General features: G+C 44.3%; 1 protein-coding gene across 1 annotated transcript in view; it reads right to left on the bottom strand.

The window, feature by feature from the left end:
- PTPN13 (protein tyrosine phosphatase non-receptor type 13) overlaps positions 1 to 18,668 on the bottom strand; it is a 174,659-nt gene that overhangs the window by 30,328 nt on the left and 125,663 nt on the right. Inside the window, exons 21-31 of the mRNA XM_079991282.1 lie at positions 18,344 to 18,451; positions 16,601 to 16,732; positions 13,268 to 13,731; positions 11,727 to 11,870; positions 8,297 to 8,390; positions 7,782 to 7,867; positions 5,874 to 6,036; positions 3,377 to 3,591; positions 3,186 to 3,284; positions 1,692 to 2,056; positions 333 to 507 (exon numbers count right to left, since the gene is read on the bottom strand). Coding sequence (XP_079847408.1) covers positions 333 to 507; positions 1,692 to 2,056; positions 3,186 to 3,284; positions 3,377 to 3,591; positions 5,874 to 6,036; positions 7,782 to 7,867; positions 8,297 to 8,390; positions 11,727 to 11,870; positions 13,268 to 13,731; positions 16,601 to 16,732; positions 18,344 to 18,451 — 2,045 coding nt within the window. The remainder of the gene's footprint in view (positions 1 to 332; positions 508 to 1,691; positions 2,057 to 3,185; positions 3,285 to 3,376; positions 3,592 to 5,873; positions 6,037 to 7,781; positions 7,868 to 8,296; positions 8,391 to 11,726; positions 11,871 to 13,267; positions 13,732 to 16,600; positions 16,733 to 18,343; positions 18,452 to 18,668) is intronic.

Here is an 18,668-nt window from a genome sequence, read left to right as displayed (position 1 = left end):
ATCTACCTGCAGACATTTCTATTTAAATATGAAAATTAGATCCAACAGGCAAGGAAACATCCCTGTTTGGATCACCTGGTGTTTTCACTTTTACCTAAAAGCATCTGCAAGGGAGTAGGGGAGGTCCCAACTGACTAGAGCAGCAGCAGAGTATTTCAATAAAAATAAAACAACATGGAACAAAGTAAGGTAGATCTGCAAATTGGCACAGATGGTGCAAATGTCCACTGGGCTGCAACCGGGTAAACTGTAGCGTTTTGCCGTGTTTGCACAAACCTAAAAAAAAACACGACCCTCCCTCCAACTACTGAGAAGGAAAAGTGGGACATTACTGGTTCATATTCATCGACGTGTTTTTCAAGCTGGCTCAAAAGCGACGCAAGGCCTCCTGGCGCTGCCACGAGCTCAGAGACGGAGCAGCTGTATTTCTCGTCCGCTGAACCAGATGTGAAGGTTCGACATCTTGATATTGGTGGCAAATCCATTGGGAGAAGAGACGGTGGGTTACTAAAGGAAAAGGAAAAGAAGACAAAGGGAATCAAAATTTAGGGTGGCTCCAATGCCTCTGGAGGAGCGTTGAAATTGCAACGGTGGCAATTTATTGATTATATTTTTAACCCATCTCTTGATTTTGAAATGGGATCCTCAGGGCAGTTCACTGGTTTAAAAGACCATCCACACGGCCAAAGCAGAGGAGATGGAGGTAGCCACACTGTAGCTATGTGTTTGCCCTGTTCACCTACATGGGAATGTAGGAGTCAGACCATTATCCATTTAGCACAGTGCTGTTTGCATTGACTGGACAGGGGTCTCTCCCAGCCATACCTAGAGATGCCATGGATTGAACTCAGGACCCTCTGCATGGAAAGTCGGTGCTCTCCAAGAAAAGCAGGACTGGGACATTATTTTTCAATCAAAAGTGGTGTGTGGGTGAAGGGAGCTGAACCCTCAAGGGTTTGGTGAATATGTCAATTTTGGTTTCTCTCAGTTTCTAGTTTTCCCAGTCTTAAGTTGTTCAGCTCTCCATACTTCCACTTCAGTTTGTAAATTTATTTTTTAACAGTCCTTGTGAAAATTCACCAGTGTTTTCCTGAAAATAACCTCTGTAATACACACTTCTCTATATGCCATTTTACCAAATGCACACATTCTTGCAAACCAAATCCCCCTAATGGAATGCATGTATATCATTTCCACTAATACACGTTTTATATTTACCCTAGTATATGTACTTTTGGACACATTACCTGGCCAGAGAGCTGCATTGCAAAATTCAGAGGTGCAAATTTTGAAAGGTGACTTTGTTTTGGTTCATGTGTTGCTTTGGAAAGCATGATTTAGTAAGCTCGCCTTCAGATGCAAATGGAGTCAAATTTCCCCTCCCTCCCTCCCTCCCCTAGAGTTTACCTCTCTGCGGTCAATTGGCCCAGGCATTTTTCTCTTAAGTCAGTCCCTTTTCAGTTATCAGAACAGGGTTTGGAAGAAAGAGAGAAATTTGTTGCTCTCTTGCTGCAACTGCAATCCCACCCCCAACTGAAACGGATGCAAAAATTAGGATTTCACCTAATTGAATGGGGAATGTTAGGTGCACAGCAAACATGGTTTCCCCCTTCGAGTCTAGCAGGACTCACAACTTATCATGTTAAAAACAAAACTATATTAATTTAACGAAACGAGCCAGCAGCACATGCCTGTTCTCAGTTTCTGGTTTCCCTGGTGTCTCATGAGGAGCACAATATATGGTGCGAATAGTTTCCTCTTGGCTGCAGGGCATTTCATAAGGACTAGGTGCCTCCGCTGCTGATTTGTTGGGGTTTTGGTACAGGGTGGAGCTCCATTTTGTGCTCGCTATCTGGGCCGCGTTCGCAGGAAGCTCCTCCCCTCCACTCCCGCTGCTGTCGCTGTAGCTGTCCCTTCGAGAGGGGGACTTGATCCGCTTCCTGCCCTTGTCCATGGCTTCGTTTTCGTCAGAGCTATCATCTTGCTCCCCGTTAGGTTGCTGAGGGTTGCCTTTGCTGACATCAGGGAAAATCTGCTGAGGGGAATGGATAGGAGTCTGGAAGAAAAAGGACAAGGAAGTATGGCAGAAAGGGGACCACACATGTTGGCTGCGGTTTCAGAGAGCGGGTGTCACTGTCGTGTGTAATGCACATGTACGCCCCCACTTGAAGCACCCAAGTTTTCATTGTTTGCATAAAGTACTTTGGAGGCTATTAAACTCCTACACCAGATTAGTAAAAACACTTTTTGTTTGGGTGAAGCTTAAAAGGACCGCCTCTCCCCATATGAACCAACCCAGACTTTGCGATCATCATCCAAGACCCTTCTTCTAATGCCTCCTCGACGAGAGGCCTGGAGGGCGGCAACACAAGAACAGGGCCTTTTCTGCAGTGGCTCCCCGTTTGAGGAATGCTCTCCCCAGGGTGATTCGGCTGGCGCCTTCATTATACATCTTCAGGCGAAAACATTCCTCTTCAACCTGGCCTTTGGCTGATTATCACCCTATACCAGTGGTGTCCAAACCTTTTTCAAAGAGGGCCAGATTTGATGAAGTGAAGGGCCGTGGGGGATGGCCAAAGTTGTTGAGCTTTTTTTAGGATTGAAGTTGAGGTTTTGTTTTAGGATTTTACCCCAGGAAATAAACCGCCACAGGGACCGATTTAAACTGACTGACAGGCAGGATTGGGCCCTCAAAACAGACTTTGGACATGCCTGCCCTATACCCTTTTAAATGTGATTGCAGGAGGAGGGGATTATTGGTCTGTTTTTGTTTTTATTCTATATTTTGTGTTTTTTATATTGTAATTTTATGTTGCAAACCGCCCTGAGAGCTACGGATGAAGAACGGTATGCAAATAATAATAGTAATAATAATAATAATAATAATAATAATAATAATACAGTGGTACCTCTGGTTACATACTTAATTCGTTCCGGAGGTCCGTTCTTAACCTGAAACTGTTCTTAACCTGAAGCACCACTTTAGCTAATGGGGCCTCCAGCTACTGCCGAGCACAATTTCTGTTCTCATCCTGAAGCAAAGTTCTTAACCCGAGGTAATATTTCTGGGTTCACTGAGTCTGTAACCTGAAGCGTATGTAACCTGAGGTACCACTGTAATGGAATCTTTGATGCACCTTTTCATAAAAAGTCACTAACAACATCCAATGTGCTACCATTCTTACCAGCAAAGAAGGGTCAATTTCGGGTAGTATACCAGGAAGTGGCCTGCAGAGGAGAAGGGTGACTTCAGGAGATGTTCCCCTAAGAGCTGAAATAACCTCCTAGATGTAGAAGAGATTCAAAAATCAGGCACAAACGCTGAACAGGAAGGTGCGCCTACAACTGAAACAAGCGAACAGAAAGAGGTGCTGACCTGCTGGGACAGTCCTTTTAGAGACGCTCCGTTCACTTTCAGGATGACGTCCCCAACCTCGATCTGTCCGCTTTCTGCAGCTGGTTGCCCTGGGAAGAGCTTTTTAACCCTGACTATGCTGGAACCTGGCTGCTCTGGAGAAACGCTGTCCTCTCGGCAGAAACTGAAGCCTAGGCCCGAGCTGTTTTTCACCAGCTTCACCTCAAACGTGTTGTCTGCAGAAAAGAAAGGCGAATGTCATTGCGGCATGTGGAGACGCTTGATCTCACTCGCTGGTCATGCTTCAAACACTCTCCTCAGGCACCAAGATGCATAAGTACACATCCACAACAAATGGAAAGCAGGAAAATCGATACTCACGCAGCCTAAGATGCTCTGGTTGCTGCAGAAGTATGAGAACAGAACATTTTTATACCACTCGTTAGAAACTTGGGACAAGCTGTCCATGAAACGAAAGCAGTCAGTACTCCAGAAATTAACTAGACAAGGCTACTTCCACACCATTCATTTAAGCCACTGTGATACAACTTTAACAGCCATGGGTTCACCCAAAGAATCTTGGGAACTGAAGTTTATTAAGGATGCCGAGAGTTGTTAGACCGTTATTACCTTCACAGAGCTGCAATCCCCAGAATTTTCTGGAAGGAGGGGTTGTTTGCAAAACCGCTCTGGGAATTGTAGCTTCCCAAGATTCCCTGGGGGCAAGCTATGACAGTTGAAGTGGTACTATAGGGCTTTAAACATAGGTGTGGACGCAGTCTGAGCCACGTGGAAGAGTGCAGAATGGAGGGTGTCAAACGTGAACAATAACTGAACCTTCATAATTTAATTCCTTTGGAACATAGGGCAAGTGATAACGAAAAACCAAACCGAACAACCCAGGATATGAATAAACACACTAATAGTTAGGAATTCTTTTCTTCACACAAGGGGCCTGGTTTACTTCCAATGGCAACAAAGTCTCAAGCGGGAAAACTGAAACGAACATCAGTAATGACAACTGGAAAGGTTGATGAGAGTTGTTAAGAAGTCCGCTATCTCCCCCACAGAGCTACAATGTGCTTTAACAATCACTCCTTCCCGGGGAACACTTGAGAATTGTAGATCTGTGTGGGGAACAAGGGCCTCCTAACAGCTCTCAGCACCCTTAACAAACCCTTAACCCCCATCGTTTAGCCCAGACACTGAGGTCCAGCTCCGAAGGCCTTCTGGTGGTTCCCTCACTGCGAGAAGTGAGGTTACAGGGAACCAGGTAGAGGGCCTTCTCGGTAGTGGCACCCGCCCTGTGGAACACCCTCCCATCAGATGTCAAGGAAATAAACAACTATCTGACTTTTAAAAGACATCTGAAGACAGCCCTGCTTAGGGAAGTTTTTAATGTTTGATGTTTTATTGTGTTTTTAATATTGTGTTGGGAGCCACCCAGAGTGGCTGGGGAAACCCAGCCAGATGGGCGGAATATAAATAATAAATTATTATTATTATTATGGCGTTCCCAAGATTCTTTGGGGGAAGGCGAGACTGTTTAAAGTGGTGTCATAGTGCTTTAAATGTATAGTGCGAATGGGGAAAAAAGGAGAACTGGAAGTGATGAAAACAGAGAACAGGTAGGTCAGGTAGGCAAGTGAGCGATGATTCTTGCTTGAAGGAGGAGCGGGCTAATAATAATTACGGTCATTACTGTTTCGTCCAAATGAATTAATTGAGCTCATGGACCAGCCCTGTAGGGCCACTATTATGTTAATGGACTGAATAGATTGAAAGATTATGAGTCATTGCAAGAAGGGGAGTGCGTGTGTGTAAACTTAATAGTGTTTAGTTTATTTTTAAAGTTATTTTGTAAATGATTCTAAATGCCCTAGTGATTTGTTAATCATAAACAGTGGTACCTCGGCTGTCAAATGTAATCCGTTCCGGAAGACTGTTTGACTTCCGAAACGTTCGACAACTGAGGCGCAAAAGGCGGTCAGCAAAGTCAATGGAGAAATTTTTTTTAAAATGCAGAAGCCGTTTGACTTCTGAGGCGCGTTCAAAAACAGAAGCAATTACTTCCGGGTTTTGAACGTTCAGGTTACAAAACATTTGGCTTCTGAGATGCTCAAAAACCGAGGCACCACTGTACTATGACTCACACTGTAAGTGTGGTATTAGCCTATTTATTTATTTATTGTTACTAGTCTGTTACTAGTGTTTTATAAATGGCAATTGTTTTAATGATAATCTGTTAATTATATGATATGATTCACACTGTACTTGTGATATTCTATTCTATTATTGTTATTTATTCATTGCTTGTAAGCCACTTTGGTATTCATTTGACTGGAAATGGAATAGAAATACAATCAATAAATCAATCAATCAGGCAATTCTACTCAAAGGGCTGGACACTGCAGTCGTTCTAATGTCATGTTATGCCTCGGTCCACTGGCCTGCCATTTTAGAGATAAAAATAACCAATTAAGGTTCAAGCCCACTTTGCATTCCGACAGAATCTCACCGTCAGTGACAAAGTTGTAGTCTCTGGCATGCGTCATTTTCTTCACAGGTCTCTCTGGGGCCGCACTGTGATTGGGCTGGTTTGGAGGTGTGCACTGTGGCGTAACTGGAGCATGGACTCTGGCGGCTGGAGGCTGGCCCTTTTCCAACACCAGACGAACCTCCTGCAGGAACAAGCGTACAGACACTTAGCCATGGAAATAAAAGAAAAGGTCAGTACAGGATGAAGTATGCAGCACCAGGGCCTTTTTAGTGGTGGCTCTACACCTGTGGAATGCTCTTCCCACTACTGAGGTGCGTGTCACAGCGCCATTGTTTCCTTTTAGAAAATAGGAAAAGACACAACTCTTCTGACTAGCTCCTGGATGAGGGTATCAGCAAATGAAATGATCTGTGAATAATTTTCTTGAATGGATAACCAATTCACGTCGCGAATCTCCCAAGAAATGAATGCTTGCATTTGAGTCTTGCCTTTGCTAGTTGTTGTTGTTTAGTCGTGTCCGACTCTTCGTGACCCCATGGACCAGAGCACGCCAGGCACTTCTGTCTTCCACTGCCTCCCACAGTTTGGTCGAACTCATGCTGGTAGCTTCAAGAACACTATCCAACCATCTCATCCTCTGTCGTCCCCTTCTCCTTGTGCCCTCAATCTTTCCCAACATCAGGGTCTTTTCCAGGGAGTCTTCTCTTCTCATGAGGTGGCCAAAGTACTGGAGCCTCAGCTTCAGGATCTGTCCTTCCAGTGAGCACTCAGGGCTAATTTCCTTAAGAATGGAGAGGTTTGATCTTCTTGCAGTCCGTGGGACTCTCAAGAGTTTCCTCCAGCACCATAATTCAAAAGCATCAATTCTTCGGCGATCAGCCTTCTTTATGGTCCAGCTCTCACTTCCATACATCACTACTGGGTTGTTGTTGTTTAGTCATTTAGTCGTGTCCGACTCTTCGTGACCCCATGGACCAGAGAACGCCAGGCACTCCTGTCCTCCACTGCCCCCCGCAGCTTGGTCAGACTCATGCTGGTAACCTCGAAAACACTATCCAACCATCTCGTCCTCTGTCGCCCCCTTCTCCTTGTGCCCTCCATCTTTCCCAACATGGGTATGGAACCTCAAATAAGGAAGTACCCCTGCACTGCAGCATGTGGACAGCGCCAGGATTAGCTTGGCCTTTGCCACACAGTTCTGGAAGAGCCACCACATACCTGACCATATCTTTGAAGATAGCAGCAGCACAGCCTAACATTTCAAAAGCCACAGGTCTTGGGAATACTCTGGCAGCTGCTGCTTTTGCCACACGGGGGAGAGCAGCGGCTGCCAGAATAAGCAAGCCACTTCTGCTATGACTAAGAATGGCTTGGTGGATGGTGGCAGAAGCAATAGACGTTCCTCCTCCCAGGAACTTCCTACAGCTTAGAAATGCAACATAGGGGTGAAGAGTTGGTGGAAGAAGATTGGAAAAAATTCAAAGTTTATTTACAGAAACATTGTAAAATTAAGGAATGTTAAAAGGTTGTTGGAATTAAGTAATGTGGTTTTAGCAGAAATGATATAAAGGATTAGGTTAAAATTGATTTACTAATTGGTGAAAGACGAGAATTACAATATATTCAGATAATTTATTAGGATAAAAACAAAGCTGCAAAGGATTTGCTGAAACATCTAATTGAACTAGAATACAAAAAAGGGAGGTGTGAGGAGGTCAAGGAAATAAGCAAAGGAAAGAAAGCCATGTAAAGGTCTGATTTGTTCTTTTTTAATTGTTTGTGGTTATTTTTTATGTCTTTGTTATTTTTCATTGTTATTGGGTTTTTTTTGTAACTTTCAAAATCTGAATAAATATTATCTATATATATAAATAGAAATGGAACATAGGAATTGGCCCCAGAGAAACCAGGCTGTAAACCTCTTACCTGGCCGGTATTCCTCAGGATTTCCACAGCTTGTTTATGGGTAGCTCCTTCCAAAGTAACCCCATTGACAGAAAGCACACGGTCACCTAGGAACCAACAACGAAGGGTTATAGGAATCCCGTAAGCAGAGGCTAAGCACAACCCAACGAAATATGTCTCCTCTCCTCCATTCAACAGCCATTCACTTGAGAAAGACTTGTGCAGAATAAAGCACCAGTGGAATGAAAACATGAACAGAACCTTCTTGGCCAGGTCAAGGGTCCGTCAAGACCAGCGTCCTGTTTCCAATAGTGGGCAGCCAGATGTCCCTGAATCTGACCAGCCATCCCCGTCCCCAGCATCTGATCTCCGGAAATATGCTGCCTCTGTACACTGAGGTCCTAAACAGCTACCGAGGCTGGTAGGGTCTTGATAGGCCCAACTAAGTGCCCCCCTTTTCTCATATTCTCCAAGAATCCTGGCTATTCAGGAAGCTGCAAAACCCCAATGTGAAAATAAAGGTTAATTATACTTGCCTTTTTGAATTCTACCATCAGCTTCAGCTGCTCCCTTAGGAATAACAGCTTTTACATACAGGCCTCCATGCCTCACGTTGGTGTTCACACCACCCTGCAGATTAATAAATTGGACGAATGTTACGACCTTAATGGAAAGTCAGATATCTGAAACCAAAAGCACCAACCCAATCCTTTAAAGGAATCCAGAACATACTCATGCAGGCTATCAGCAAGGACAAGCGGCAGCCGAAAATGAAACCCAGAAGGAATTGTTTTTTTTCTTTTCTTTTTTGAGCCCCATGCAAGCAAAGAGATGGTTCCCAAGGCTTCTTCTGGGTACAGAATTCTAGTTTAAAGTTCTGGTAACAGAACTATTGAGAATATTTGTGAAGGTTAACAAAGCATGAGTCTGAGGGTATATCATGCATGTCATTCAGATACAGACAGACACAGAGAGGGGAAAACTAAGGTGCACTGCTTCTTCTTGAGTTGTGGAAAGCTGAGTTGGGGAAAAAAAGGAAACTTCAGTAGGCTAGGTGGTGGGTTTCTTCTAATGTCTGAAAATGCAGTTTGGTCACCATTTCCTGCTAAGTTTACTGTGCCTTTAACTGCTGCACAACAGGCAAGAATCCAACAGGTGAAGCTTTCCCTACTGCTGCATCTCCAAAAAGGGAAAAGCTCAATTGTTGGATTTCTTTTTGCACAACATTGCAGAAAGCACAATCGGGGGAGGGGGGAACCTGTCCACTTTAATAAATGTGGTTCTTGAGCAAGAAGGGGTCTATGAATCCCTAAACTGGAAGGATCTGAGGCTCTTCAGAATTGTTGGCCTCCCACTCCCATTGGCCCAGCCAGCACGGCCAATGACGATGGGAGGTGTAGCTCAGTAACAACTGGAGGGCTACCGGTTCCCCATCTCTGCTTTCAGCAAAAGGCTACTCCTTCCTTAAGAGTGTCCACTTCCTATGCTTTTAAACTAGCAGGCTTATTTTACGTATGCTTAAAGGTAAAGGTAAAGGGACCCCTGACCATTAGGTCCAGTTGTGACCAACTCTGGGGTTGCGACACTCATCTCGCTTTATTGGCCAAGGGAGCCGGCGTACAGCTTCTGCGTCATGTGGCCAGCATGACTAAGCCGCTTCTGGTGAACCAGAGCAGCGCACGGAAACACCGTTTACCCTCCCACCGGAGTGGTACCTATTTATCTACTTGCACTGTGATGTGCTTTCGAACTGCTAGGTTGGCAGGAGCAGGGACCGAGCAACGGGAGCTCACCCCGTCGCGGGGATTTGAACCGCTGACCTTCTGATCAGCAAGTCCTAGGCTCTGTGGTTTAACCCACAGCGCTACCTGCGTCCCCTTTTAATGCTTACTTTTAAATGTATGCTCAGTAGGTTCACTCCTATGTAGGTGTTAATAGAATTCCATGCTGACAGCATTAAGTACAGGGCCAGCGAAACACATTTGCTTTCTGTTTCAGATTAGCACCAACGTGCTCACAATACTGTGCAAGTGTGCTACAGGGAAGCAGGAAATGTGTTTTAATTTTTATGGCAAACTGATTTACTTTGAAAAGGATGAGAACTCTAGATTATTTGGACAAATGCCTTGGGGAATATGCCTGAGCTGATCTCCTTGGGTGAGCCACAAATACCTCTTTTAGTGATCTGCATTTACTCAACTCTCCTTGTCCAAACTGCTTTCCAAAATTATGAGATGCAATCCTTCAATCTGATCTTTGGAAAGTGAACCAAAGATTGCCGTTAAAAAAGCACTTTCAGACACCCCCACAAAAAGCAATAAACACAAGGACACGGCATTGTATACCCGCTTTCGGAGTTTTATCTTTAAAGTGACATTGTCAAGTAGTTGCAGCCCATTAAGTATGAATGATCATGTACAGAACTCAGCTTATGTTCTTATAAAATTGAAAAGGCATGCCAAAACCTGAGGTTACTGCTGCCAGCTTCTAACCCAGAAATGGTCAATATGCTGAACAGTCAAGAGTCAATGCAATTGCAGGTTCTTCTACCCTGTTCCTTCTGCCCCCTCCCCAAAGTTACTGGGGTGGGGTGCAACTAAAACTCTGCTTGATACAACAGGCAGAGTGGGGTGTTTGCGCAAATGAAGGGATGGAGGCAGAATAAGGTGAAAGAAGGCATAGCTGTGCCACCTCCCTCAGCATCCATGAGTTACAACTCAGAGAAATTGTGCATAAATATAAATATTTGGTAGTATTCTGCTTCGCAACCAGCAGAGGGAGCTCAGAGGATGTGTGACAAGGCTATATCGACTCCTCTGGCGATGCGGTCAGGTGCCAACAAATGGCAACAGAACCACATACAAAGTCAAGAGTTAAGCTTGAGAGGTAATTCACTGATTTCAGCTGTCTTTCTGCAGGGAGAAGGAGAGTCACAACTGCAATTCTGCAGTGTTCTAAATACAAGTAGGGAAAGTACGCATTTTTGTTGTTGTTGCTTCCATCCATGGTACGCATAGTAATACATTAGGAAACTCGATTCTGATCTCAGCCATAGTTTACGCATGAATTAGGGCAGCTCTGCGCATCACGAGTGCTGTGGGAAATACTGGTATTTCACACAGGAAATACATAAAATGTGGATGCCCTACATGAGCATGTGGCAATAATGCTGGGTGGGAAACCTGTGGTCCTCCAGATGTTGGACTGCAACTCCCATCATCCTAGAATCTGGCAATTTTGGTTTTTCCTCAGTTTCTGATTTTCCAATCCTAAATTCAGTTGTGCACAAAAATTCGATTTTTTTTTTTAAAAAAATCATGAACTTTCACCACTATTTTTGTGAGAATTTCTCCCAATATACATGTTGGAATAATTTTTTTGCTGAATGTACATGCTTTAGAAAAGCGATTTCCTCTCAAATAATGCATGTTGAATGTTATTTCCCCTAATAAACACATTTTTATGGACACTTCACCCCAGTGTATGCGTTTTTGTACACATTACATGGCATTGCAAAAGTCGGGGAACTGCAAATTTCGAAGGATGGCTGTATTTTGGCTCCTGTATCATTTTGGAAAGTGAAAACAGGGAGATTTGCCTTTAACTGAGAACTTGGTTGAAATGCTCCCCCAAACCTAGCTGGAGTCCAACAATATGTGATGCACAACATAGTTTGCTTTACTGTGATGTATAAACCAAGTCACTCTGTGTGTGCATTTCTTTTTTTCAAGGAACAAAACACAACACTCAGGTTTCTCTTGATGTGCAGAACTTGCCCTGAATCCTTCTCCTTTGCATGTAATGTCATGCAGAACCTCAGCCTTGAGAGTTGTTGAGAGAAGTTAAATATTAGCAGCAGGTTTAACTACTTGACAGTGCCTCTTTAAGGTCCACTGCTACCCTGTAAACCATACATTTTTAACAGGTCGCTTGGAGTGGAGGAAAAAAGAGAAAACAGGTAAAAACCTTGTCAAACAGTACCGTGACACTTATTCCCAAGCCGTTATCATTTTTGGCCAGTTCGACCTCAAAGATATCTCCAGGTTTAAGAGGCGGTGAAGAAAACTTTTTAGAATTCATTGAGTTGGCCAAATTCATGAAGTAAGGCTCCTTTACAAAAAAACAGACAAAAAAAACAGAGAGAGAGGAAAAGACAAAAAAAGAGAGAGAGTATACCCTGTTAGAGAGGTGATTTGTGATTAGGACTGTATTACATATTCAGCAGGGATAGCCAAAGGTTTGAAACGGGGGTAAAATGAGATTACACGTACATAAATATTTACACATGCACTAACACAACGCAGATAAAAACAGGGAAGCACTCTTGAAATCTAAGCAGATATATCCAAATGCAACTACCATTTGATGCAGTGTTTCAGGCGACATTCATGATGTTATGGATCAAAGCATCTGCAGCGACAGATCTCCCAGAATGAAGGAATCAATATGCCAATAATTGCTTGGGTCAGATACACTGCCAAAATTGCACGGCGTAATGCGGTCATATGTGGGCAGCTGATCTATAAAAGCATTATGTGCCTGAGCAGGCGGTCAGCTGACCTACAGGACCCTCAGGTAACCCTGTCACAGAAGGCACCAGGTGGGCAGGTTTTGGCTAAGGAGCAGGAGGGGTAGGATAAAGGATGTTAAAATGGGATAAAAAATGTGTTTTGTGAAAACTGCCTTGGGCCGAGGGGGGTGGGATATTCCAGGGTCAGACTAAGAGGGAAATAGTAAAGGTAAAGGGATCCCTGACCATTAGGTCCAGTCGTGGCCGACTCTAAGGTTGCGGCACTCATCTCGCTTTATTGGCCGAGGGAGCCGGCATACAGTTTCCGGGTCATGTGGCCAGCATGACTAAGCCGCTTCTGGTGAACCAAAGCAGCGCACGGAAACGCCGTTTACCTTCCTGCCGGAGTGGTACCTATTTATCTACTTGCACTTTGATGTGCTTTCGAACTGCTAGGTTGGCAGGCTAATATATGCTTGCAAGGAATTTCTCCTTGGGAAAATAAGCCCCCAAAGCGTTAGTAAAAGGTGCCAGAGCGGTTAAGCAATGGAAGCGCTGGTGGGCAATCCCCACCTAGTCCATCTCACTCCTTTGTTTTAATTTCGAAACAAACCGGTAATTATAGTAAGACCTCATCCACACCATGAATTGAAAGCACTCTTATACCACTTTCACAACTGTGGCTTGCCCCAAGGAATCCTGGGAACTGTTAAGAGAGCTGAAAGTTCCTAGGAGACCCCATCTCTCCTCACAAAGCTACCATTTGAAGAGGTTGAGAAATTAATCCTCTTTCCCAAGGAACTCTGGGTACTGGCAGCTCCATGAGGGAACTAGGGGTCTCCTAACAATTCTCAGCCCCTTAAGAAACCAGTTCCCAGAATTCTTTGGGGGGGGGGGGAAACATGGCTGTTTAAAGCAGCATCATGGCGCTTTAAAGGTATGGTGTGGATGGTATGGAGATAAAACACACACAAAGTGGTATAGAAATGGACTATGCCTTTTTGGCGGCTGCTGTTGCTGGTTCCTGGCTGCTGGAGTAAGTGGCTTCATCCATGTCAGAATCTCCTCGGTCAGAATACTCCACGGTTTCCTCTGTCCCAGACTTTTTGGCCTTTGCTGTGTTTGCCTCCGAAGATGCTTCGCTTCTTTCGCTGAATTTGGAAAGGGCAAGCTGGGAATCGATGCAATTCTGGTATTCTGGCTGTGGCTTGTCGCCGATATGGTTGCCGAAACCACCGTTTGTTTGGCTCTGGGACAGGCTGGCGCTCTCGGTCCTGGAGTCTTGGGAGCTGAGGCTTCCGTCCCGTTTACCCGAGCCAAGGCCAGATAAGCTCCCAGAGGTAGGCCTCTGCTGGCTCAGCGGCCGGTTGTGTTCCTCTGAAGAAGACTCTGCCTCATTGTCTGGTGTCAGTGGCGGCCTTTTAAAATACCCCTTTGTGCCACTGAAGAGATTTGATGGTGCTAAGGAGAAAGGGAAATTCCCAATAGTAAGCATTATTTAAATAACCTAATACAGTCATAAAGGTAAAGGTAAAGGGACCCCTGATCATTAGGTCCAGTCGTGTCCGACTCGGGGGTTGAGGCGCTCATCTCGCTTTACTGGCCGAGGGAGCCAGTGTACAGCTTCCGGGTCATGTGGCCAGCATGACTAAGCTGCTTCTGGCGAACCAGAGCAGCACACGGAAACGCCGTTTACCTTCCCGCCGGAGTGGTACCTATTTATCTACTTGCACTTTGATGTGCTTTCAAACTGCTAGGTTGGCAGGAGCTGGGACCTAGCACCGGGAGCTCACCCTGTTGTAGGGATTCGAACCGCCAACCTTCTAATCGGCAAGTTCTAGGCTCTGTGGTTTAAATCACAGCGCCACCCGCGTCCCACAATACAGTCATACCTTGGGTTAAATATGCTTCAGGTTGAGCGTTTTCAGGTTACGCTCCGTGGCGACCCGGAAGTAATGGAACGCGTTACTTCTGGGTTTTGCCTCTAGTGCACGCGCAGACGCTCAAAATGACGTCACGCGCATGCACAGAAGCGGCAAATCGCGGCCCGCGCATACGCAGACGCGGGTTGCGTTCTACTCAGGATGCGAACAGGGCTTCGAAACGGATCCCGTTCGCATCCAGAGGTACCACTGTACACTGGTCAGTTGAGACATACATATCTCAGCTTAATAATCCAAAATATGCACAGGTCTTGTGCCTGGGTGCTCCACCCTACAGCCAAATCCTTCCCTCTTTCCGTCTCAGCCGTACATGGGCCACAAGAAATCAGAACCCTACTGAGTTGACAACTGGTAAAAACTGTCTTATTTCATGAGGCCTTTGCACCCGGAATGCTTCTCAGATGTTTCATGTTTTATTTCCTTTGGAGATTTAAATTTTAAGTTTCGAAGGTTTAATTTAGTTTTAAAATTTTCTATATTGTATGTTTTTATTGCTGCAAGCCACTGCTTCGTGATAGGTGGGAAATAAAATTTCAAGCAAATAAATAATAAATAAAATACATTATGCTGCAATTTCCTATTACATCTGAACTGAGAATCTGATTGCCAAGATCCTAAATCATGCTTGGAAGCTGGATTTATGATCATTATCTGTTCTGATCTTGGTATTCCCACTTCAGTTATAACAGGGAGCAATGGATTCTTGATGTGGGAAATGTTGGAACCACAACGCATCAGGATGAGATGAAGGAAGGCTTGTCCGAGGATGGAATGTGCAGGTACAGAAAGCCTGTGTGGGCCTCAGTTTCACCTCACATTTTTAGCTTTCAGTACTCAAACCTGCCAGTATTAAAGGTAATGGTGAGAGGATTTACAGGCCCAAGAACAAATGAAAGACGAACTCCAACCAAACATGGCCAATGAGATGATTTGGAGTCCAGCATCAGCCCTGGAACATGTCAATTTCATTTTCTCTTCAGTTCTTAATTCTCCACATTTCTGCTTCAGTTTGCGAATTTATTTTTGAAGTGCCCTTGTGTGTGGATCCAGCACTTTTGTGTGGATTTCTCCTGTATTTTTATAAACAATTTTGCCTCATACATGTGGTTTCTTCCAAAGCAATTTCCCATAATATTTTTGTATGCTATTTTCACTAATATATGCATTTAGATGCACACTTCAGTATATGCATTTCTTTGTACAAATTACTTGGCTGGAGAACTGCATTGCAAAATTCCAAGAAGTGCGAATTTTGAAGTACTGTATGGTCAAGTTTCAGTTTGTGTGTTGTTTTGGAAACTGCGAATCAGGTTTAGTTCACTTTTAAATGCAAATTGACCTGAATTTCTCCTCCATCCCTAATTGGCACCCAGGTCAGGAAACTTTAGGCCAAACTGACCCTTTCCTTAATGGCCTTTAAAGCAGGTTATAAAAACATTTTTGCTTCAACAGGCCTTTAGTCTGGTTTCCCTCATGCGAAGCCTTTTGGAGACTCCTAGCTCTCTGCTTTTACTACTTATAAGTTGTTGGACTTTGGCTTTTGGAATTTTACTGTCTGCTTTTAGTGACTGCAAGTGTCCTTGTGGGCCTATCTGGGCTGAAAGGCAGGGTACAAATATTTAGACAGACAAACAAACAACCCTGATTTAATGAGCTATGTCAGCTTATCAATTCTATCCACCCCCCCAGCGATCTGCAACTTTGCTCCAAAGCTGTCCCTTTTCTTTCACCCACAAGCTAATTTTATCGGATGATAAATTATGCTAGCTGGGTGTTAATTGGCAAGTTTTAGTGTTGCAGAACCCCTGGATATGTGGCCGAAGGTATAGCCAATTCCTGCTAAAACCTGCTGTGTAACAGTGCCTTAAGGGGAACATGGAAATTACTTTCTAATTGCAACAACAAGAACAACTGCAACTGGGTTGAGCTATTGTGTATAGATGTACGAAAGGAGAAAAACTAAGCAGAATTTGCAGATTACACCAACTATTTATCTAAGACAGGGGTGAGGAATCTCTGGCCAGTGGGTCAAATTTGGCCCAGCATGGCTGTCTTCCCTGAACCATGCCTACCTACCTCACATGTGATGTCAGGTGTGAGGCAGGTACAGAAGTGGCTGGATCAATCACACAGCTGATCCCTGCAGAAAGTAGCCTTGATAGAGCTCTGCTCTGTGCTTTGGCAAGAATAGGTTTAGCAAGTCCCTTTGTGCTATGGTTTCCAAGCACCCAACAACCAGGTGACTGTTAGGCACTTAGGAAGTGCTGCACAAGGGACTCTGACAGGTGGGCGGGATAATGCCGATTGATTGACAGGTGGGGGCAGACAGCAATCTTGCCCATCAGGCAAAGAAAGGTCCTCACTGCTGATAACACTTAGTGGAATACCTTTTGTATGCCCCTCCTTAGGCTGCGAGATGACAAGGGTCACTTCTTCTGGAGCATGCTCAATAATTTCCAGCGCTGTGTGATGGCGGACGCCTTCCAAGCTCACACTGTTCACTGATATCAAGCGGTCCCCTATGGAGAGAGATTGATTCAGAGATCAAAACAATACATTTTCAAGCTTTTACAGAGGGGCCATGGAGCAATCCACTGACTGCTGCAGATGTTCAACATCCATTTAGTGCTTGGTGCAATGCAAACGATGGACAAATCTGGCAATTTCAGTTTCTCATTTTTCCAATATTAAGTTTGGTTTGGCTCTGTTTGCGTGAAAATATGGTAAAAAGGTAAAGGACCCCTGGATGGTTAAGTCCAGTCAAAGGTGACTATGGGGTTGTGGTGCTCATCTCGCTTTCAGGCCAAGGGAGCTGGTGTTTGTCCACAGACAGCTTTCCAGGTCATGTGGCCAGCATGATTTAACCGCTTCTGGCGCAACAGGACACTGTGATGAGTGCCAGAGCGCACAGAAACACCATTTACCTTCTCGCTACAGCGATACCTATTTATCTACTTGCACTGGTGTGCTTTCGAACTGCTAGGTTGGCAGGAGCTGGGACAGAGCAATGGGAGCTCACCCTGTCATGGGGCTTCAAACCACTGACCGTCTGATTGGCAAGCCCAAGAGGCTCAGTGGTTTAGACCACAACACCACCTGCGTACACACACACACACACACACACACACACACACACAGTCTGCATGAAAATTCATAAGCATTTTCACCAATATTTTAAAAATTGTATGCATTTTCCCTTAGCATATGCATTTTCCCAAGCAATGGCTCTCATGATGCCTTGAATGGGAAAGTCTTGTATCACATAAGTTCTTCACAGGTTCTTTTGGACCCAGATTTAAATCATCTCCACACAGCCATAATGCTTGCTGTGCGACTATCTTGGGCTAGTGACTATCTCTCAGCCTAACTTACCTCACATAGTCGTCATTTGGCTAAAATGGGTGCAGGGAAAGGTGGGATGAAAATATAATAAGGATAAAACAAGAGTGATGGGTATTTAGGATACCCCTTGTGGTTATGTTTTGGTTGTTGCTGGTTGTTGGTGTCTAAATAAAAAACTTCAAAGCAGCTGTGTGGGGCTGTTCATTTTCCCAGAGAAGGAGTTTTTTCTTCCTTGTCTCTTCCCCTGATCTACACAGCGCCCTTCTGAAGTTGCTATTATTAGCCCCATTGGTTCTGGGGAGGGAGGGAGACAGGAGATAATACCCACCCCCTACAATGTTTCCCCAAGCAAATTAGACCCCACTCCAAGGGGTGTTTCAACAAAGGGAGAGAATGCTAATGGATCTCTCTCACATCACCGTCTAGTTTGGTCTTGATAAGAAGCACTGAAACTTTATTTTTCCAAGATGAGCTGTTAAGCTATAAACTAACAAACCAAACAACAGGCAGCCATCAATTGCAGACGGTTAGCAATATAGCTCGCCTACATAAAAAGTGTAATTGCCTGATAGGGCCATTCAATGCATTTCATTTTCCAAAATTAGTGGCAAGCGTGTCTTCCAATCACTTCTAATGTCATTGCCAATGGCAACATTCAGTATTTCAACATTAATACATAAGCAGTAACTTTTGTTCATTATATTTGTTTTTCTAAGTCAGTGTTTTTAATATTCTGGTAGTATTTCTACTGCTTTCTTTCGACATACAGTAGCAAGCCTAAGATTTACCTGGTTTTAGCGATCCCTGCAAATCTGCTGGTCCTCCAGGAGTTATCGAGTGAATGAAAATCCCAAGGTCAAGCTTTCCAGTTTTCTCCCCACCAGTGATCTGAAACCCTGTTTAAAGCAGTCATTTAGTAAATTTTGTAAAACATTCATGGCAATGTTTCATGAGATTTTCAGAGACCCATTGACCATGGTTTACTAAGAATTTCATATTGGGTGTCCTCCAATATATTAGATAAGGATAATGGTCAGTTTACCCCAATGGGGAATCTAGAGGTAGGGTTAGGTAGGGCATAAGACCATACTGATGACTTTATATCAACAAGTG

Source organism: Podarcis cretensis (assembly GCF_951804945.1).
Source record: "Podarcis cretensis genome assembly, chromosome: 9".
Lineage (NCBI taxonomy): Eukaryota > Metazoa > Chordata > Lepidosauria > Squamata > Lacertidae > Podarcis > Podarcis cretensis.
The sequence above is the reverse complement of the archived record's forward strand: the minus strand, read 5'-3'. Positions and strand labels throughout refer to the sequence as shown.